This window comes from Cyrtonyx montezumae, unplaced genomic scaffold, assembly GCF_038088225.1.
Source record: "Cyrtonyx montezumae isolate F1298 unplaced genomic scaffold, pur_monq_1.0 scaffold_10, whole genome shotgun sequence".
NCBI classification, from domain to species: Eukaryota; Metazoa; Chordata; class Aves; order Galliformes; family Odontophoridae; genus Cyrtonyx; species Cyrtonyx montezumae.
Window position 1 is genome coordinate 14,510,042 of NW_027071826.1, and position 23,390 is coordinate 14,533,431.

A 23,390-nucleotide genomic window follows, 5' to 3' on the forward strand; every position below is an offset into this window, starting at 1 on the left:
ATGATGCAAGCTGATGGCCACAGCTTCTGAATTCAGCAGGAAAACTGCCTTTAGTTTCAATGACTTGTTTCAGGTCATACTTGACCTGGCAATGCAATTATTTCCGTGAATTATTGACAGATTTCATTGCCAGGCACTGTATGGCATTAAGCCAGCTCTGGGCACGCAGTGGCCACTTGGGCATTTCGTTTTCTTTTTTTCTAGGACTTGCTAGGTTCAGCAGGTCTCCTCTCTCTCATGCGAGGATCCTTTGCCTATGCATACATGAGTGGTGGTTGCACAATCTTCCAGTGGAAATAAGTGTTTGAGGAGACCTTGACCAAATGACACAAATGTACTTGGTCAAAGTCTCCTGAAATGCTTGTCTGCTGACTTCTCATGTGAGCTCCAGGGCATGAGTCATGGTGTGACCATCTTGACTAACCAGAGGAGGACACAGATCTCCAGACTGAACGCACCTCTTTAACTGCTTGGTCTGTAGCAGGAGGAAACGCTGCGGCAAAGCCAATGAACAAAGTCCCAAAGAGTACTTAAAAGTGCTAATTTCATTTGTGACATTTTTTTTTCTCGCTGCCTGAAACATCAGGCACCAGCTCAAAGTGCCAAGAGATCCCAGGTACCAGCAGCCAGAGGGAGGATGTGCTGACCTTGGCTTCTGAGGGAGACCCTCTTCTGCTTCAAGCTCCAGTGCAGGGATTTCCATTCACGCAGCTCACTGCCAGACACCGTAACTTGCATTGAAGAGATTAATCCCTTGAATTCAGGGGAGAGGGGAGTAGTCCGTGCATGTCTTTGCAAATCTACTTAGACCTTTTCAGCTGTAATACTAGAAGAAAATTTTGCATGTGCAATTTGAGGGCTTCTGTAGAAGCTTGATTCTCCTTCTCCCAGTCCCTCTCCTCTCCAGCAGTTCTGATTTCAGGACTAGAGCCTGTTTGCCTTACAGTGGTTTGGCACAGACAGGGTTTCCTCGTGCTTGGCCAGCCAGCCGTGCAGCTTGTGGTGCACCCTCGCCCCAGGGCCTGTGGCTGATGGCCTCCTCCAGGCATTGCCAGGTGCCTGGGGCTCTTTGTTGCATAACTCTTGCTCATTCCTGTCTGGTGCTAAGTCCTAGCTTAACTCCTTGGGGTTCAGCACCAGGACCCTGTAGGTGGGCAGCCCTGAGGGATGGCGGGGGTGCTAACAGCTGCACGTGAGTAGCAATGTTCAAATAACAAGAACTGCAGAGTCAGTTCCCTGCCATTGTCACATGCCACAAGCTCTGCATGTGATGGCCTCAAAACTGAGACTGCTGCTATTCACTGTTCCTCATTCTTCATTGTCATCTCTTCCCGACAACATAGGCACACACCCCAGACTGGCGGATGCACAGATGGTCTGGCATCGTGATGCACATTTGGCTGTTGCATGCTACGGCTCGAGCACAAAGACACGAACATTTCAAGCCACAGGGACTGAGCACAACCAGACACATGCAGTGTCATTTTCCCTTTGGAGATTCAGGCATAGGGCAGGGACCTCAGGCAACTTGGCCCAATATGTGCCAGTTGCATTTCCGGATATTAATGAGAGAGAACAGCAGCAGTTCTGAACAAATCCCACAGTAAAACATGACCACCTTTCTAGTGAGAGCTTTGCTGGGCCTGATCCCGTGTTTGTCTCTGCTGTGAATCTTGCCTGATGGAAGGAACCAAGAAGATAAGGATCTATTTTGCAATTAAGGCTCCACTGTCATTATCCAATACTGAAAAGTTGCTTGCTAATTTCACAAAATGCATCTTTCCAATGTTTTAATTAATTTTGTGGGAATTCAGGCTGCAGGGAAAATTAAGTTTGCAGTGACTGAATGACTGAAAGCAGAGATAGAGAGAACTGGCAAATTCTGTCTCAAATGCCTGAACTGACTGAAGTATCAACCTGGTGGGACTTGCAGATATGAAAACACTAGAGAAAATCACATCTGGGTAAAAAGGGACCAGCATTTTATTATTGCTCTCATTTTAATCTACTTTGCTACATTGGGAAAATTATTAAATTCTTTACAAATTCTTATTTTAAAACAATTGCACCATATCATACATAGAAATAAATATACAATTAGACTATCATACAACTAACATCATTTGAACAGCTGTATATGTAACATTGGTGGTGAACACTTTCAATCTTTTAAGAAAAGTACACTGATGAGAATGCCTACGTCGCCCAACTTTAGGCAGAAAATATTTTCTTTGTCAACGTATGGGATCCTCTTGGTTGGTGAATAGATTTTAAAGGCAATTTTGTGTTGCAGACAGAAAGATGAGTTCTGCTACAGGTGGCAATTCTGCGCCACTGAATACATCAGCCAAGACTCGGTTTAATCAAGCTGAGATAACAGATATTAGGTGTAAGTGCAGTCTTACCTCCAAACAGCATTGAGGTGTGTGCAGACCCTTCAAAGGCCTTGTGCACAGAGGTGATTTGCACCTGCCATCGTTTATTAAGGAGTAAACGTCCACTTCTCCACAAGAACTCTGAGATCATTCTCCTCTGTCCATTTACATTCTGTGACATTGGCTGTTGCCAGCAGGAGGCTCTGTGGTTTGATACTTCAAGTTTTCCAAAGGATAATGTTCTCCTGAATGCTCCTTTTTGAACTTTGCTGAGAAATGCCCTATATTCAGACAGTATCTACAATTAGCACATCTGCCCTGTGGCGAAGGCCAAGCTCCAGTGACCTTCTAAGATCTGCAGATCTCACAAAATAAGCTATCCAGCCCTTCCAGGATGACAGCAAACTCAACAAAAGAGCAGCACGGCCCTTAGGAAAAGTCAGACTCTCTGACAATTGGAACTGGTGGATTTTTGTACTCTATTGGTTTATAAATAAAATGGAAATCTTTTTTGGTTTCGCTCTTCAGCAGTGAGGCTTTGATACGGTGAGGGAGGGCCTCTTTGTCCAGCTGCAGCCACTGGCCATCGACGTGAACAAAGAGTCCATAGATGTGAGGATGAGAGACTTCAAACTTTTCAGCACACTGCTGGCACAGCTGCTCAGTCGTGGTGTCATTCCGTGAGGCAAGTGTCCTTGACTGAGCTCCAATCTCCAGGAAGGTAATGGAGATGAAGTCCTGAAGAGAAACATGAGGATAGACCTTGCAGCTAGCACAGTGACATAAGGCAAAAGAGGCAAACTCAAGCCCCAAATCTCAAGCTAAACAGAGCTCCTAAACACTCCCAAATATCCAGCCATCCTTCAATGCACGTGTTTGAGAGAGTGTCCTCCAAATTTCTTTTCATCAGGAAGGAAACAGCAGATGTTGTGCTGAGGAGGCTTATTTACTTGTACCCTGTTTCAGGCAGTAAGAATTGGTGGGATGACCTCCCTCTGGCTGAACCTTGGAGGAACAGAATCTAGTGAGCCTGTAGACAGGGAGGGCTGTATCTGTGAAGTTTAAACAATTCCCAGCCATTTCTATCTGAATATATTCAGGCTCCCCAGAAGTGAGAAAGGTGCAGACTGTTAGACTGTATAAATCCTACATATTTGCCAAGTATGTGGACTCCAAGCTGCTTTTGTAGAGTATAACTGCAGGTCAGTAAGGCAGCCAGTGGAAGGTGCAGGGCACACAGAACATGCCAAGAAGCTAATTACCTCCACCAGAATGGGCTTGTGTATTTCTCATCATCCAGAGGGATGGAAAGCAACACTTTCACTGCTGGAAGCCGTGGAAATCTTCTGAAGGAAGTGTGGCAGTGTGGCTATTATGCTCCATGCTGAGTAGTTGCTATTGAGCTACTGCCAGAGAAGCACTCAGAGGCGGATGGATGTTTGATGTGTTCCATCTATCATTCATGTGTTCTGAGAACATTAGGGACATTTATGACTGCAAGATGGAAAGGATAATAAACATTCTGCTTCTATGTGGCTATTTGGACTCCTATTCTGAAGTCTTTCCCCTGGTTTTCACCTCAGTGTTCTCAACGTTCAGTTTTGCACCTCAAAGCCACTGCAGAACTGAGAGATGGCCTTTGCTGCCTCTCTGTGAGTACAAACTTGACCGCAGGGGCTGACAGGGCAGTGTGGTTCTGTCTCCTGTCCCACCACGGCTGGAGGATCAGAGCACCCAACCACTGGTGCATAGAGACACTTTCACCGACCCAAGCACAGTGTGTGCCTCACAGCTAACAAGCTGTTGCTGGGCCTGCATATTATGTACTCTCCTTTTTAACAGTGATTTGAGTTGGTTTTGTCTTAAAATAATTATCATACTTAAAACACGTGAGTATGGACAGGAGTCATCCATCTCCCAGGCTGTTTCCCCACCAGTAACACAGGGTACCTGCACTGATGAGCGGGAAGCCCGGGCCTTGTTCAGCGTCCTCCGTCGCTCCCAGCGGTGAATGGAGTCCTGTACCTCCACGCTCAGCTGCCGTGTGACGGTGATTTTGTCATAGTTCTTAATGTGCTCCAGTGCCCCGTAGGTGGTGGTCAAATAATAGGATCCTGCAAAAGGGAAGGGTCTTGTTGCATGGTCACACATGCAGGGCCAGTCATTTCCATTTCCATCCTGCCTGTATCTCCTGCACTGCCAGTGCCTCACCTCAGGGAGTGCGGGGTTCTGGTGTTAGTGCAAGAGGAAGGAAACCTAATGACCACGGTGTTTTCCACCCTGCTCTGCTTCACAGAAACATCAGCTGTCCAGGCTGATGCAGTGGTAGATGCATTCCCCATAACACAAGGAAATAGTGACAACCCCGCTGTGTTCTGTAGAAGAAGTACAAAGCTTGAATTTCCACTCTGACTTCAGCTAGAAAGAGGTCTTGGACCTACAAGAACAAGTCACCCTGGGCAGAAACCCAGATGTCTGGCTGGGACAAATGCCTGGATTCTTTAACATCAAGTGGAATAAATCTTGGTAATCCAGAGGAAGAGGGGATGAAGCAGTAACAGCCTGCAGTCAGGCCCAAAAGGAAGAGGCTTCAGGGAACCACTGGTGCTCGTGACACCTGTTGACCCCACGTTGAACCAGACCCACCACCTCTGCCTCCCTGCAGCCTCCTGCTGCTTCTCCACTCCGCTCTAACCCAGCTGTAGAACAGGGCCAAGCAGAAGTTGCCCATAAACTGAGCAGTTATTACTGTTTTGTCATAACTGCAGCTGCCTCTGGATGGCGCCAGCACACCGCCCAACCAGTAATCAACAACACTACTCATTAAAATCCGCTCAACAGGAAATTTTTAACGTGTAACCCAGACCTAAGTGATTTTATATTAGCCTGATAGTTTTCTGCCTTCTTTTTTCCTTTTATTTACTCCTATTTCTGTGCCCAAATCACCTGTTATCACTTGACATTGAGAGACACAAATTGAGTTCAAGCATTTTACGATCTCTGAGCTGACTTCACTGAGCTATTCTTTCTTTTTCCTCCCCCTGTATCTGTGTTTACTGTCAGTCTCCTTTCTGAAGTGATTACTCAGCCAGTGTGATCTGGAACTTCCCTACTGATTTTTCCCTTTGGCTGCAGTATACTTTTCACGTAGGCTTTGCATCTTTGACTTGAAAGAACTTCCAGCAAGCTCTGCCTTTGATTTCCTGAGCTCCTCAATCCTGCTGACTTCAGAAACCAGCTTGGTAGCATGCCCTTTGGAAACAAAGAACCTGTGGGCAGTGCAGTTACCAAAACAGCTCATTATGTCAGCTAAGTGCTATGCTTAGGCTAACATTTTTTTTGCTAACAATTTTCTTTTTTTTCCAGCAGGAACATCAGTCTGTGCAGAAATCCCTCACTAATGCAATTGTATTGCTACTGCTCCTTCTCTTAGTACTTACTTTGCTCCTCTCTGCTCCATGATGGGTATACATGCTCTTTAGCTACAGAATTACACCTCAATTTAATATAAAATTATTTTGGTCTGCCCTTGTTTGTCTAGGACTCCTTTCTACTATTCAAGACTTCAAAAAAAAATCTAAAACAAACCCCTTTTTCTTGGTTTAGTGATTACTTGGTCAAAAATGATCTGTAATTCGAATTAAGAGTGCATAACCCTGTCTGTTAGTAGCATTTGCTTCCCTGGCTGTATTTGAAAAGCGAAAGGCGTATTTACTCCTCTAATAGCAGAACACTTAATCCATAACCAAAACCAGTATTTCTCTCTAAGCTTACTGTCCTTTTTCTGCCTCACTGCAGTACTCAGCCAGAGAACACAGTCAAAGGAGCCACTCTACTCACATACAAGGTATGAGGATCAAATATGGCCCAAAGCACACTGTGCAGTGTAAGAACTGTTCATTTTTCTCAGTGGAATAAAGAAAAGTCAAAGAATGGATTGCAGAAGTTCAGTTTTAGGCAAAGACCCTCTGTCTTTTCAGCCTTTCAACCACAGAGCACTAGATGTCCCTGTTTAGATTACTAATCCATCAGATTTCATTTGTGCTGGGCCTCTGCTTTTTTATTTGGTATCAGAGGTCACTGCACTGAAGTGTTTAACAGTCATTTTAAAGCTTCAGATTTGGAAGGCTTGGCCAAAGCTTATTCACAAAATCTAGCCAGAGCCTTGCTGCCCTGTCTTCACAAACATTAAAGTGGGGGAAATAATGAATTACAAAGAAAATATCCAAGGAGTAAACACAGTACTCTACCTTCACCCAGCTGCAGAGCAGGGTCCATGAGCTCCATCATATACTCTACATTCAGAAGGACTTCAGTCAGGTTGCTGCGGGCCAACACATACATGAGCACGGGGAGGAAGTCATCTGCACCATATGGCTTCCCTGAGCAAAGAGAAAAGCGGAGTGGTCCCAATAAACTCTCCAGAAAGGCACATCCCAACACAACAGTGAGCTTATCAGACTTTTATCTTTGACTTTTAAGTTATCTCAGGAGTTGAAGATCAAAAAAAAAATGCTGGAAAATGGAAAGTTAGTTCACTTAAAAAAAGTAAGTCCTAAAAAACACTGTCTCAAATTCCTTTTTTTTTTTATCTCTTCAATCCAACACATAAAGTAAGCCTAAGAGAATAAACACTCTTAACATCATACTCAAGTTTTTCACAGGGCAAATCATTGCACTATGCACTCTTAACTAAACGTCTCCCAATAGTTAGAAACTAAAAGGAAGTTTAATTCCAGCCACAGCTTCTAGCTGGGAAAATAAAACCCCCTTCGCATTGACTAACTAGTTTTCAGTCTCAGTACTCAACAAGTAGTACAGAAACAGATCCTCATGGGCTTAAGACTCCCTGTCCTTAAAAAAGCAAAGTCACGAAAGTGACCTTATAAGTAATCAATAAAAGCTCTGAGGACAAAAAACTACACGTTAATTGTTATAACAATTATGAATAATTACTACTTAAAGTAGAACCCAAACGGAAGATTTACCACATAAACTGCAAAGAACACAAGGACAACTTTCCTTATTCCAAAGATTCCTTTGTGTGGATATGAAGATGATGCTTTCATTTCCTACCAACATGTCACATTTATCATGGGCAGCACGTTTCTTAACAAGCCTGTTTTCCCAGCAGTCAGGCTGATGATTCTTCTTAACCTAAAGCCTACTTTCATTCTGACTGTTCTCCCTCAGAGGGTGGGCAGTTTTCCTCACCTGAAGTGCTGGTTTCATCAGTTGGGAACTGACTAGATGTGTCTCATTTGAGAACTGCTTGCTTTATTTCAAAGAATAAAAACTGTCACTGATATAGCTTCAGTGAAGTTACGCTCTGGGTATTTTTGGCCTCTAGTCCACATGCCCTTCCATGGAGGGGAATGAATTCCTGTTTCTCAAATGTTCCCACTGACTTGTTTCAAATCTTTGCCATGAGTCAGCTTTCCTTTTTTGTCATTCATAGCTGATGCAGATTCTCTACTGGCAAAGAAAGATATTCTTTTGAAGCCCCAAATAAACATGAGCTTAACCTCCGATTAAAAAAAAAATGTGGCTTTAAAATAAACCCAGTAATATAACTAGCGAACAGAAAGTTGATCCAGTTAAAACAAAGTGTTGGGAGGATGAGAGATTCTCAGATCTGTAACTCAATCTGTTCCTAACAGACAACACACGCCACAGCACAATTCGTTTAATATTTTAAAAGCTGGATTAACTCTTTCAGTTCTGTTTGCTCGATTATGGCTATCCTTAGTTAAACAACAGGGCCCCAAGCCTTCACCTAAACTATATTGTTGTCTCTATTGTTTCATTAACATCTGGAGGGACATTTGGTTTGTCTGTTGTTGTTTTGGCTTGTACATCTGAAAGCCTCAGCTCAGTGATGGGTTCAGTTCACTACTGTTGCATACTGACACAATAGAAGCAGCTTAGTATTACAGCTATTTAAATAATAATAATAATAACCGGGACATTAAAGCATACTACAAAAACTGCACTTGGAAAAGCCCTATTTTCCTTTTGAGCTAAGTAAATCAAATGGCAACAGATAATTCTGTACAGACACAGTGTAAAGGAAGACAAAATACCAAAGAGCATGCACGGCTCTTTTTCCTGCTTTAAAACCTTTTTCTTACTGATGTAGCAGTTACTGATGAGTGATGTGGGTCTGGTACTCCTGATTTCCTGAACGCCAGGAGTGGATTTCAGTGCAGTGCACACAGCAAAATTTTTATCTTCCCTACCATTTCTTTTCCATGATCAGTTCATGTTGTACCTACTGCATCCAAAGAAGCTGCCAGTTCACCACACGAATTCCTATCTACTGGGAAAAACAAACAAAAAACTGCTACCTTGTTGTTTTTGTTAGTTTGATTATTTTTAAAGTCACTGAATGAGATCAACAAACATCCAGCAGACTGGTTGTCAACCAAAGCTGAGAGGAAACAGCAATTTGCAATCTACCCATTTGACATCCCCAGCCATCATCTTTTACTGTCAGAAGAAATGAAAGTTAGAGAATGCTTTCCAAGAATGCCTACAGAATCTCTATTTCTCTTTTGTTAGCTGAGAAGGGATTTTATTTACAAGCAGGCATTAAGTCCACTATTTTCCACTGCCTTCTCATTTAAGGATGTCTGAATCCAGTAATAAAAAGAATAATATTTCCTCATATGTTGTATGCTCATAAACTGCATAAATGAGTAGATTTTGTTTTAATCCACTTCTGTTTGTATGATGCCTGATTCTTAAATATGTTTGCCTATAGCTAAAGTTGAAAACAGCAGAAGATGAGGGTGTTAACAAGAGAGAAGCAGAGCTGCCATCCAGGATCTAATTCTGAATCTGCGTGTTGTCACAGACTTCTGGTGTTGCCTTGGGCAGGTCAGGCAAGTATAGTGCCTTCTCCTTAAAAGTGCTGCAGTGACCCCCTGCCACTTGACTGTGCATGGACACAAGGCTGGGTGCCCTCCTGGCCTTAGATGTCACAACAGGCACAGGCAGTATCTTGAACATGCTCAGCAGGCACCCTGTATCTTAGCCCCTTCCATGAGGGTATGGGTAGTATCAGCAGCTCAAATATGACCACAAGCAAGAGGCACAAAGATGCATGAAACAACTCTCATGAACCAAGACACTCAATCAGTGGTTGCTGTTCAGTATCTTGCAGCTCACCTGTCCCCAGCACCAGGACAGCACCGTGGTGGCACTGCTGGCCCTAACCACTGCCTACCCTGGGGCTGCAGCAGGGCTGCTCCCTGCAGGCTCCACTTTCAGTCTGAATCAGAGTCAAGTCAGGCTTGCATGCCCAGCTCAGTCTGTGAGCTCACGGAGCAAGTTTGCAGTGACAGAGTTAAATCTAGCTCTGACCCTGCCACTGGTCTCAGTGGCATTGAGAATGAGCCTGCTTGCTCAAGGTGGTGTTGCCCTACTCCAGATAGGACTTGCTTGGGTTTTTTCCCCCATCTTTCCTGCAGGATCAGGAAACATTTATTTCATAAATATCTATAAGAAGCTTAAAATAAGCCTTCTCTTCTACCACAAGCCCATCCTATTATGTTTATACCAAAGCAAATACCACTTCAGCTCCTGGCTGGGATGCAGTGCTTGAATTGAATGGATATTAATTAAATACGTGATTTAAAGCAACTGGAATTTTGCCCAAGCCTCCATAAAGAAATTGTGTCCTGTTTTAGCATGTTCATGTATTTCTTTTCCATCTGTGGTTATTCTGATAACCAGCACACAGTGATGATGCTCCTCATCTTGTTCTAGTAGTTTACAACCAGTGGAATGATGTCTAGCTGCAGCTGTTCAGGAAATATGAATTTTAGACTCCGTTTATGGCTGAGAAACCTGAGGCACAGAAATGTTAACTGGGATTAGTTCACTATCATAAAAAAATGTAACCATCCTTCCACTCACTAGCATTTTGATGTCTCTTGTCCATCATATACTACTTCAACAAGGTTTGATTTTCAGTACAGTTAATTAAGAGAGTTAATACATGTGGACTGCATGAATCCATTTCAAAAACATGTTTTACAGATCAGATAAATTAATTTTCCTTGAAAAATTTGAATGTAGTCTTAAATACAAGTGTAGCAACTGAAGAAAGAGATAAACTCTACTCTATTAACCTTCATTAAGAGTAAATTAAATAGAAATATCCTCTTTCTACAGACAGCAACATAATACTTTTATGTATAACTTTATATTCCTTCTGAGAAGTGAGATGTGATAATGAACAGTGGGATTACTGAGATGTAGTTTTAACAGCTTCTAGAGTTGGTGTAACACTGACTGAGGTCAGTTTTGTCTTCTTGTTCAGCTATCCCACTGAAGGCACACTGCTTCATGTCTATGCCTTTGTCAGCTTTGTTAACATATGGGAGCACATCAGGGCAACCAATATGCAGCTGCTCAGTTCCACAGAGGATGATAAATTTCATCCTAAAATCTAGGGAACAGAAAGATGCCAGTGGAGTATATATTTATCCTATCTATTTTCTTCTTCTAAAAGAAGCTTATATATTAACCATACAGAACTATGAAGATAGAAAGTACTAAATGAGATGTTTTGGGGCCAGTCACCTTGCCAACACCATTCACAGTATGGAATAGTTTTTTAACTATATAGTCCCACACTGTGCAATTCAAAGATACTCCACTAATGAAACTTCATAATCTCAAGTAGTCCACAATTTTAAAAAACATTGCAGAAGGAAAATTGTTCCTCTGCTTGTTCTTCTTGAATTTCCTCATAAGATAGCCTCCACACCTTTCAAGGTTCCAACTCATGCTTAGTGCATATCCGTGTTTGATCTTCTCTGCTCATACATTGACCTAACTTAGATTGTTTGTCTCACCTAGCATTTCTTCATAAACTGATGGCTTGCCCTGTCTGTTTTTGCTTTTCCATCAATTCTATTCTGCAGAGCAGCAGCTCCCAGGTAGCACTGGGCTAGGAGCTCCAGTCACTGCTGCCAGTACGCACCACATACATTGCAAACTTGCGTCTCATTATCACCCCACAAGCATCACTTGTGTGTTTGATATAGCAAAAAGCACAGATTTCTACCATACAAAACACCTTTGACATTTTGCCTGAGGAAAGATATTTCTAGAAGATGAACAAAAAGCAGCTCTTTCTACAAATGATTATAGTGCTTCTTCATTAATGAGATATGCACCCAGATCTGCTTGTGGTTACCAGACCGTGCCTTTGAGATGTTGGAGCAGCCAGATTGCTGGAAGCTTACAGTGCCCTCTGAGTTCCACCTCTTAATTCTTCTAGCACACACAGCAAGAAATGCTGGCCAATTTGCAAAGGGAATCCAAACTCTCCTTCTATTATTTTAAGTATGTAATTCTCCCTAATTACTCCTAGTAATTTTAGCAGGAACGCTACATATCTTTAAATTGGAGGTTGCATTTTGAAAGCATATGCTGCTGTTATTTAAATTTTCCCAGAACTTGGAAAAGCTTTGTGAGACACTTCTCTACTACCATAATTGTCCCTTCTGGGGGGATTCACTTACTAATACCACTGCCTACACTATGCACAGGAACACCTGAACCACTACCCCTAAGCTCCTTTTATAGGCAGCAATGAACTAATCAATATCATCAGAGAAGCTGTGAATCATCTTATCTTAAAACAGACACCTACCTCTCACCAGATGAATCAACTGAACTTCACCTCCTAAGTCCCTGTGGTTTATAATGAGAAGTCGTATGCGATACCCATCTGTGCCACCTACAGCTAGATATAGCTGGATATGAGTCCTGTTCTAACACACATCTAAATCTTGTGGCTGTTCTCAGAGGTCTGTTAGAAGAAAGGTGTACTGGCAACAACTGTGAAACTGCCTTCTCAATTCCTTGTGATAAATTGGATCCATAAGTAGATTGCTTTCTTGAAGGAGAAACGTCGCATTGTGCCAGCTGAGAATTTGACCTATCCAGCTCAAGGTGTCTAACATAAATTATCACAGCCATTTATCAGAGGTATTTTGTCATGTGATATACATTTCATTCTTCTATAATAACTCTGGCAACCAAGCCAGCAAACTCCTCTTCTCTCAAAACAGCAGCATCAACATGGAGTCAATCAAGGGTGACTTCAAAGTTTCATAACTCTTGCAACGGTACAAAGAGGAGCACTGCCATAGGGACACATAGTCCTGATTATTCTTAGTTTCAAAGAAAACTTGGTAGCAACTGGATATCCCTGAACCTCCGCTGATATACATGGGTCTCAGTACATTAAAAGTCTTGTGTCTGAAAAAAAAGTGTTTGATTAGCTTGTATTTGTGCTTTTCTTTGAGATATGAAGCCATATTCTCAGGTCAGCTTGTTTTGTAGTTGGCCTAAAGTGGATAAATACCTGATCTGAACTTCCCAGTTGCAAATTAAACCAGACAACATACGTATTTACAGCATAACTGAGCAGATATTTTTTCTGTGAGAGGGGGAAGGATTAGTTTTGTGTTGCACGTGCTCCGATCTTGGAAGAGGAGGGATCTCACCAATTCAGCAGTGAGTAAAAGGAGCTAAAAGAAGAACAGGCAATTGCACAGGAAACAGAGTGTGGCCTCTACTCTTCCGGTGCAAAGAGCAACACGCTGTCCTGGGGCTGCTGAAAGCAAAAAGGGCCCTGGACTGCTGCTTCAGAAGCAGGCAGAGGAAAGAAACTTGCTGAAATCGAGTCTGAGCAGCCTGCAGCATGCTCTTCTGCACAGCAACAACTGGGAATCTTCCATCAGAAAAAAATTTCAGTTTGCTGAGCATTTGTCTTAACCAGGTGGAAAACTGAAGCTGGTGATCTAGGGTGTTTGACGTGTTTTTCTTCTAACTGTGTCTACGGGATGTCCTGCTGTATTTGTCTCTGAGTGCTGCGTCTGCTATGACTTAGACTATACCATTCCTCCTCTTCTGGGCTCTGAATTCACAGGAGAACATTTCCTAATGCCAGGTGTGTTTCTTTCTGACTGCATGCTGATGTGCAACATTGGTTATAGGTGCTGGGAATGGAACTGGCTGCATAGGAGAGAATTTGGCTTCTGAACTGCATCTTACTCACAGCAGTACTTGACATAAGAAAAACAGCTGAAATGGCCAAAATGAAGTGCTTTGGTTAGAACAGCAAGCCACAATTAAATAACCTGTTTTTTTTTTAATGACAAACATTTTGATCTTTTAGGGTTTTTTTTATGGGTTCTCTGGACCATAATTTCTTTTGCATAAAGTGATACAACAGCATTTCCTACAACAGAGAAATTCTAACCCTGAGCTAGCTGAGGTGTGACAAAACATACCGCCAGCATCAGAAGGAGACAACGTCTCCTAGGTGGGTTTTAATGTGACATTTGAATCTTAGAACTCCATCAGATTTTCTTTCAAACTTAATATAACATAGCTGTTTATTTAATGGAGTTACCTGGTGCCGGGAACCTGCTTTGGCAGGGGGGTTGGACTCGATGATCTCTTGAGGTCCCTTCCAACCCCTGTGATTCTATGGTTCTATGATTCTATGAGATCCAGCAAATTCCCCTACATGTGTCCAAATCTTCTCATAGGAGATGAAGGCAGCCAGAAGTCCTGTCCATTCTGCAGCATAGACTCAGCCCTGCTGTGGCTTTCTGCTCTGCTGTTCATGTGTCTAGATGGGTTGTTGAACTCTGCTGCATACTGTCCAAGGGGGGACACCGAGATGAGGCTCAGAAGAGACGTAGTCCCTATGTGAATGCCCCATGGCTGTTGTCAGTGGGAAATAGAATAGAGCTAAATAGCTAAAAACATTTTTGGAGACTCTAACTTCTGGGACAAATGCAGGTCATTGCAATTGAGCACATGGCTAGTCTCCAAATTTGTGCATGCTTTGTAATCCACTCTCCAATATACAAAGAAAGTTCTTAAATTGGCAAGGCAGGCTCCTAGAGGAAGGGGTTTACTGGTCTATCTGCAAAAATGCATCCTGTCTGCAGGACAAGGGCTTAACGTGCATTTAGTGGTTGGCCTCAAGTCCAAGTTATGCTCATACACAGAGTACAGTTTTCCTCACACCAGAGAAGCTTAGCAGTAACTCTTGGGAGTTTTACTGGAACATCAGAAATTATTTACAGGAATTACATCACTGCTATTCTGCTTCTCCTCCTCAATTTAGGCAAAACTTCATCAGAGCCAGATCAAGAGACATTTCTCAAAGGCCTATTCCTAGAGTTTGCCATTAAACTGCTACAAGCTGGGACCTCGGAGTTAGGGAGATTAAAGTTAACCAGGAAACTTGTACCAGTTATCAGTGCAGAAAACTTCACAGAACCTAATCACCCCAATCTGAACACAACCTATGGAGAGCTGTTAGCATACACACTGACTGTTGCAGCTATCTCCAATCTGGATATTACCATACTGACTATAACACAAACCCTGCTCCTGTGGTACCTGGGAAAGGACCAGTGAGGAGTATCATTTTTGTAGGAACACTGTACCTGGGTTTCCCTGAGACATGGAGTCATAGATGAGTTTGCAGGACTTCAGCAAGATGGCAATCTTCTTTTCTGGGGAGTAGGCCTTGTGCATGGTTGTGAACTTGTGAAGGATCTTGTCGAGCACAACAGTTTCGGGCACACTGGTCGTGACACCTAGGTCAGTGGTAGTTGTATTTTGTATCACAAGCTGGTTCTCTTTTAGCTGCTGTAAAGATCCATCTTTATTATGGATTTCTTTTAAATAAGAATTGATGGCTTCTTTTAACGGTTTCAGGACACATTTGTACAAAGCCGACTCAGCAATCACATCTGCATAGAGAAGGGAGAGCGCAAAAATCCATGATAAATAACCAGTACTGAGTGCAGGTGTCAGCAAAACTCCTAAGAAAATGTGGTTATTTAGGTACTGTTGTATAGCTTTGAGAAGGGAACAGAATTTGCATGGAATCCTGGAAAGACTCAAGGCCATTGTGAGAAACACCAACATTTGGTCAGAAGTCTCACCCTTCCTACTCAAGTGACTCTAAATTACTGATATTTAAGTTAACTCTTATGCTGCTTGTGGAAGAGGAAGTTGTGTGGTCTGAACATTTGCTTAATATTCAGCAGGAGAGAAAAGGAAGCAGGAGAGACTGTGAGAAAGTGCCTTTTGTTTGTTGTCCGGACCCTAGAAACCAGTAGCAAGACCAGCAGGAGTGCAAGGATCATTTGTCACCCCTACATTGTGGCAAATAGGTCACAAAAAAGTCCATTTACTTAGACAGAGAGGAATGAAGCAGAAGGCAGTTACTTTTAGGTATATAAAGTGTAAATTTTTTAAGGATTCCAGTAAATCAGCCTGAGGCAGGAGGGATTTGAATGGTACGCCTTCTGTGGCGGAGATCCCTGTCTTCTCCAGGAGCAGTCACCTCCTAGGCTGGCAGAGATGTACTGTCCTGCTAAGGAACCACAGATGAGCAGTGCAGGATCTAATCAAGCATATCTGTATGAAGGTGGGCTAATCCTTGCACTCACACAGCTCTACCAAGCAGAAAAAAGGGCACTTTTTTCTGCCTCCTTTCCACCTTCCATAAAAAAGATTAATGACAGACTTCTCTGTACTGACAACCCCTCTGTCTCCAAGAAAGGGATTACTAGGGTAAATGTTGTAGGTCTTACATGGGATGCATGAGAAGTGAAACTGCAGCTCCTCTCTCCAAGGTGTCAGGGGTTGGCATAGGTTCACTCTGCCAGAGAGGCTGCAGGGTCACCTGAAGCCTTTGCTAGGTGAGAAGGAAGTCAGCAGGATTTGCTGAGACCAGCAGCTGAGCACCTCTGGGTCTCAACTTGTACTGGAATGGCAGGATACCCTGGACACCCTGGTCCCTGAGACGTGATGGTTGGCCATGTTCTGGGGTGGGGGCCAGCTTAGGAATCTCATAAATAGCTTGACACTGGTTCTCAGATACTCAGTAAACACTTCTATGTCAAAAGAGTGTGAAAGTACATGTAGGAATGTTTTGTCTAGCTGCTCTGTTGGATCAAGATCCTGCAGCTCTTTGATTGATCCCTCATGGACATACTTTAAATTTAGACCAGTCCATACTTCTAAGCAAGGAGGGAATGGGCACATTATTTCTCTCAGCAAATGGAAGAAACACCCTCAAATGGCCAAAAAGATTATCTTTCCTCCCCAGAGGTAATTAATTTATTTCATGTGGAGACATGAATTCTGCATTTCTGGGGCCAGTGGTGGTCTTGGAGCAGCTTTTCCCTGCCTTGAGGCTGAGGCATGCAGTCCTGGATCAAGTGATTCCTCCAAGCTGCCACTCCAGGTGGTTGCAGTCTTGTCCCTCCTTGTGGGATAGCAACCAGACCTCAATCAGTGCATCATGAGCAAGGGGTTCTCCATCCTCACCGCAGGGCCTGAGGAAGGTGGCCAAGGGACTGGGCCTGTGCAAGGGCTTGGCTTGGAGAGAGCTCAGCTTTCCGTGTATGTATCCCATACCTATATATGTGTATATTTTTATGCATGTATATGTGTATCCACATACATATATATGTCTCACACACACAAACACACACCTCTTCTACTTAAACCTATCTCTCAAAACATTCAGAATAGGACTTTTCTCCTCGTTGGACTCCTAGTTTTTAGAAGTGCTTCTCCAAACGTTGGAATCATGGAGCAGACATCATTTCAACCCCTTCAAATGTATAATTTCTGTAAAGCAGTACCTGTGTCTGCATGATCTCATTTCCCCCCTTACCTTCCCAAATCCTTCCCAAGAACAAGTAAAGTACAAAAACATACCTAATTGCTCATCGGTGTAGGCAGCTGGGTCTACCAGAGATTTCAGCTCGGTGCTCTGCACTAAGTAACTCTTCAGCTGTGTCATCATCATTCGGATTTCTTGTAACATCTCTGTGCTGGAGCTTTGCTTTGCCATCATCTCCAGACTGTACACTCTGTAGTCTTGCACCAGGTTTCCAAAGTATGAGTCCTTGTCCTGCGCCAACTCCACTATCTTTTTCTGCAGCTTTCTATCATTAGATAAAAAGACTGTGAAGACATTGGAGAGGCTGACAAAGGACAGCCTGTTCTTGGCCTTGCCCAAGATCATGGAGGGTGTCTTCTTACTGGACGAAGTACCCAACATCTCCAGGTCATCCTCGGTGCTGCTGGTGGAGTAGGAGTCTGGTTCCGATGCTGATGTCTGGGCGAGGACACTGCCTCCCAGGCCCTCCAGGGACAAGTGTGAGCCCTTCAATTCAGCCAAGTTCACAGACCTGCGGTCACGCCCCTGTTTGGTCTTGGTATTGGTGCCAGTGGCAGCACTTGCTGCTGGTGCTGGGCTGCCCGTGCCCTGAGCCTGAGCTGCAGCTGCAGGTTGCTCCACCATTGTTCTGTGTTTTGATAGGCAGGAGCTGGGGACCCGTGGTGCCTGGGAAAGCCTCTTCCTTCTGGGTGGAGGGACAGGAGGCAACTTTCCTTTCTGAGTGGCACCTCTTTGTACCTCGGGTATGCCCGCCTTCTCTGCAGGTTCGGGTTTTGCCTCCTGAAACCATGACACAGCCTGCTCAGGAACCTCTCCAGGCATTCCTGCAGCCTTCCCGCACAGCAGCCTTTTACCTTCTCTCTGTGTATCCAGCTCTTGTTTTTCTTCAGCCTGTTCCCCTTTTGGTGTTTCACAACTTGCAGGCTTACCCGTGCAGCTCTCCTCCATGGGCCTCTCAGGTGGCCGCCTCCGTGGGGGCACAGCAGGCTGGGGGCCCTTCTTGAGGCTGCCAGCTGATGGCTCCTTGTCAGAGCAGCTCTGCTTCCCTTCCTCACCATCACCGCCCTCGATTTTCATTTCCTTGATGCTCTTGCCCAGTGGCTGAAGAAGCTGTGTTTCTTCGCAGGCTGTCATGGGTTCCTGTGGGAGCTTCAGGGAAGACTTCTGCCCCTGAGAGTGTGGAGGGGGCGGTGGAGGGCGGCGGGGCGACGTGGTGGTGGCAGGGGGAAGGCCAGAGCACACAGCATGGCCCTTGGGAGGAGGTGAGTCTGGAGGAAAAGGATTACTGCACTCTTCTATAAAAATAGGATTCACAAACCACAGCCTGTCATTTCCTATTGACAGCTCAATTTCACATGAGCAGTGGTTTGCGCTACTTGCAACACACTGGGTAGATCTCAAACCGTCCGCCTGGGCTGTGCTGAAGTCAGAGTCCGTTGCAGGGTGGGATAATGCCCCTGCACTCATCCTGTGGTTTAAAGAGGAATCCCAAAAGTCTGCCAAAAAAATTAAAGAAAAGAAGAATGAAAAAAACGCAAAAAAACAACAACTCATGGAGAGACTTCTAGCTGCTAACTGCATGTGCAAGTCCTACATTTGTGAAAAGAAATAGTACACTTCTTTCACATCTCTGCACAAAACAGTATGAAAAAAGGGTTGACACTTTGTGCATGTCGTATACTTCAAAGCAGGGGATGATCTCAGAAGGGTCACCACAAGAATTCTTGGCAGCTTTTTTGGACACTCTTCTAGTGAGAGCTATTCATGCTGTCCTGTGTGAGCAGAAAGGTACAAGTAGTAAATATGGCTATTTGAGCAAAAGAATCAATGGTTTGCTCAGTGATCTCTGCCCAAATTGCAGAGATGGGTGGGTGGATGCAGTCTCTCTCTTGCTGGATGAGGGAAGGTGCAGGGCTAGGTCAAGCAGCCCAGATCCAACATGTGCTGGGAGCCTCAAGGGCATCAGGTGAAGAGGACTCTGCTCCACAGTAAGTTCACGTAGCAGATCCTGCTCTGCACAGAGCTCTGATCCTGCTTTGCACTACAACCAGTCTGAAATTTATGACTTTACTATATCATTTTATGTTATTTTGATGGATTACATTTATCTTAAACTCCTACAGCTCAGATAATCATTGTCCCCAGCCATGCCCAGTACCTGTTTTGCACCTTGCCTCAAGACTGTCCACCTGCACGTGTAAGAGAGGAACGATGAAGTACTTTATACCGAAGAACTACAGAATAGTAGTTCATCAGCCATGACTGGGAAAGGAAGATGATTCATATGCAAGAAATCATTTTTGTATGTTACAAACCTCGTATTAGACTTCGTCTTCCAATAAATAAATTGTTTTAAAGCAATTTAAAGTAGTGGATTTTTTTTGTTTCTTTTTTGTTTCACAAATTGTTCTTTGAACAATTTCAGTAAATTTTTACGCTTTTTCCCTCCCTCCAAAGGTGTGTATTTAGGCCTTACTGGTCCGAGGGAGCCTGCCTCGGTAGGGGGGGTTGGACTAGATGATCTCTAGAGGTCCCCTCCAACCTCTACAATTCTGTGATTCTGTGAATGCTTTTAATCATTCCTTGAGCTGCTAATTCAGGATCCACTCCTGGAAGCATCTGGAAACAGAGGATCCTGCAAACTCAGTATTCTCTGACCAATAAAAAAGGGCAAAACTTCTAAGGGTATTCCGTGGATGAGAATGTGGGGAAAATATGAAATCCTGGAAACATAGAGATGCAGATAGCTAAATCAAAGTACTCTGGCATGCCTCGTGGCGAGTCTGAAGCTTTGTAAGAGTTTGGTACCACTCTTTCCTTTCATTTTTATCCAGATAAAATTGATGAATTACTAGCCTAGGCTAGTACTCATGGTTAATTCAAATTTAGGAACACTTCACCATATTTTCTTTGGGATGCTGAGCTTTACTCTCTGATTTCCTACTAAGAGAGGGAGGAGAGAAAAGAAAATTTAAATGAAAATATTACCAGGAACAGCAGCTCTTGGGTGCAGACATTCTGATGCAACATCACATACACCATCATGCTGCCAAGCCCCTCACGTCTGAGACTGTCTGGGTCATGATTTCCTTTAAATGCTCTAAATCCTCTGAGTATCAGCAAATACAGGGCAGTGGAAGTCAGTATATAATGCTGCAGAATCTCCTGGGCTGAGAAAATGGTGAGTAAACCAAACTACAAAAGTGAAGTTGGTTATTTTTCTCAGTAGCAGGCAAGGATAAAGTGCTGTGAAGCAAATGTAATGCTCCACTCTGCTTGAGAGGGTTCAAATGAGGCAGTGGTGCTCTTACCAAGGGCTACATAGCTGCTTCACAGAGGTGATCCCTAGTCAGGCCACTCTGTCTGGGCAGTCTGATCCTTCCGCTGTCCTGGTTCTTCCCTTAGCTTACACTTCAGGTGGGACAATTAAGAAGTTCCTTAAGACTGTCTCTTCTCTGAAAATACATGCTCTCTGTGCACTGCAGTCATTCTCCTGGTAAAAGACTTTCTGTACCAGGGAAGTCATGGCTGGAGGACCTGCACTATGTGCTCTTTGATAACATATGTCACAACCACATCCTTCATAGAACAATCCAGCTTGCAGGTAAATTTTTGCCTCTCAACCTCCCATCCTCCCCCCAGCCCACATCCATTTGAAATGATAGAAAGCGCCATACTAGAATTTCAAGCAGTGTCAAGATCCCTTTGGAAGAGCCCCACCAGGAAGCATGTGTTGTTTCATTGTATGTATTATATGTATAACCAGCACTGCTTTGACTCTTGTGCTTTAGTTAATCCTTCCTTTCAGAAGTTGCTGACGGTTGATGCCAGAATCATAACCTTCTCTGCTGGCTCAGATTTCAGAGAAGGCTGGAGAATCATGACATGCTTTGTATTTTAATCCAAAAGTTTACATCTGCTATAACAATAAAATCAGTAGTAAGTTTGCAGCTTGTTATTTCAAATTGCTGGTTGAACACCCAGATTCAAGAATTGGAACATACTCAAAATAGAGGATGCTGAAGTGTTAAGAGGCAGATCTGCTTGGTCAAATTCAACGAAGCTGGCTGAACTGAAACCAGAGGGGTTTGCCCATCTGTTCTGGGAGGTCTAATGCAGAAGATTCTAAAATAGATCCCAAAAGTCCCAAGGTGCTCTTTTGAGTATCTCTAAGTGAGCTAACTCTTCTGCTTCCAGCATTGCTTCATTGTTCTCAACAGCTGAGTGAAAACTGAATAGCAAAGGAACACAAGAGACACTTCCTAACTGTAACAGCCATCTCAACTGGAGTGCAATTAATGGGAAGAAATAGGAAGGAGAGAGCTTTTAGTAAACAGAACCACATTTCCTAACTCTGTAAGTGTATACTTCTGATCTAAAATTTGTTCATTTGGTGTTGTCACTAAAAATAATATTCCTTACTGTATCTTATTAAAATGAGGCATGCTGGGATGCTACACACTTCTCTACCAACTAGAATATCAGCAATAGGAAGTAGAAATACCAAAAAATAAAAATACTACATTTCCATCAGCATTGTCCAAAGGGAAACTGCAAAGGTGTTTTCTTTTTTTTTTGTATACCTCTGTTGTCAAGTACTTCAAGTGTGTGTAAGCTATTCTGAGAGGCTATGCCACCTATTCTGTGCTCCAGCTGCTGAAATTTATGCCCTAGCTTATACAGTAAGGGTGTCAGTCCCACACCCTGCATAGAAGTCCAAATGTAGTGGTGTAGCCTATTTTTTTCAGCTTGCTTTCAAAAAGACAACAAAAGTATTCTCACTCATATCAGGCTTCCTCACCTGCTCTGAAGACAAGAGCTTATCTATTCACCTTTGCACTGTGGTTGTCACAAGCCTAAGAGAAACCCATGGAGCTTTGAGGGACTTACCTATCCCCAGACTAGAGATAATTTCAAGATCTTGAAAGCTACTGGCTTCTAATATTGCTTGTGGTAGCTTGAGGGTGAAGGGTAGCAAATCCCTGTAAAAAAAGAAACACAGCAAAAAACTAGTGGAAGAGTAAATCCTTCAATTTCTAGGAACTCCAGATTTCACCATTGCTTTAGTGATTGAATTAGCTCACAATTTCAGTCCCGCTCTGAAAGGTACTGAATGGTGCCAAGGGCCAGCAAGGAATCATGTGCACTGTGCCAACCTGGGCTGCTCTGACTGCAGAAGCAACCACCAGCTCCTGCAGCGATGCTATGTGCCCCACCACTGGATTAATCACTATGCCTTGGCTTTCCTCTCTGAAAATAGCAGCAATGTCACGTTAGGGGACATCACAGTGTTCATAATGCCTTCCCATACAAAGAGATGCAGTTTCTCAGAAGATGGTAACTGATTTCATTAAAACACACCTTGAGTCTGGGACAATTTAGTGGAGCTTTCAGGCTGGCAGTGAACTGCTTAGATTTGCCTCTTGCTCAATGACAATTTGCTAAACTTCTTCCTACCTCAATTAAAAAAATGATGGCTATAACAGTCTCCAAAATATATCAATAGGGCAGAGGTATTCGACCTTAACAGATTTTAATTTCCCATTTCATTTTCATGACAGATATCAACAGATATCAGTAGATATCAGGTTTAGAAGGAGAAGAGGGTTCCCACAGGACTTCTCCTTTCTTTGTTGCTGTTATGGGCATGACTCATTTGTGTTCTTTTTCTTCTTTTCTTTTTTTGGAAAACTACATCTAAAATCAGAAAACATGAAGATATTAAACTAGTAGAAAAAATGATATGATTTTATGCACAGGCCAGGCAGCTTGTTGACTAGCTTGTTGACTACAGGTGTATTTTTTGTGATATAAGGTTATTTAGTCATCATGGAAGAACAGGCCAAACATTCCTTTGGAGGGAGCCTGAAAGGCCTGATAATCTGTTTCCAGCTATTTGTAGCTGAGTGTTTACTACAGCCCTGAGAACAGTCTCTCCACTCATTGTCACTGAGAGCTTCTACAAGCTGCCAGGGAAGAGCAGGACAGAGCCTAAGCCATGTTTTTATTCCCTGATTCTGTCAGGAAATGACTCCCGACTCACCCTGTCTTTTGACAACACACTAAGAAATCACTTAACTCTCTGAATGCATATTTGGCATTCAGAAGTGACAGGAACTGATAGAAGTGCTTTTCTGTTTTTCTGGGATTTGTTCTCAATCCACAATCCCCTCTGCAGGGAAGCAGAGGTGAGTGGACTCTTCCCTCCCACAGGCTATTTGGATGGAAATGTATCCCTGTATGCTCTTTTATTAAGACAAAAATTTGTG

General features: G+C 43.4%; 1 protein-coding gene across 4 annotated transcripts in view; it reads right to left on the reverse strand.

Moving 5' to 3' along the window:
* Positions 1-1,961: 1,961 nt before the first annotated feature.
* The window catches only part of RIN3 (Ras and Rab interactor 3), a 57,511-nt gene continuing 36,082 nt past the window's right edge, over positions 1,962-23,390 (reverse strand). Inside the window, exons 5-11 of one of the 4 annotated variants that reach the window (XR_010623083.1) lie at positions 22,012-22,103; positions 17,157-18,617; positions 14,864-15,172; positions 6,626-6,757; positions 4,326-4,489; positions 3,638-3,869; positions 3,035-3,113 (exon numbers count right to left, since the gene is read on the reverse strand). Coding sequence is in view for 3 of the 4 variants with exons in the window: in XM_065750849.1 (XP_065606921.1) it covers positions 2,805-3,113; positions 4,326-4,489; positions 6,626-6,757; positions 14,864-15,172; positions 17,157-18,617; positions 22,012-22,103 (2,467 nt within the window). In the remaining variant the exon portion in view is untranslated. Of the gene's footprint in view, positions 3,870-4,325; positions 4,490-6,625; positions 6,758-14,863; positions 15,173-17,156; positions 18,618-20,798; positions 20,817-22,011; positions 22,104-23,390 lie in introns of those variants that run through there. The other 3 variants (XM_065750849.1, XM_065750872.1, XM_065750858.1) reach the window with 3 other exon arrangements.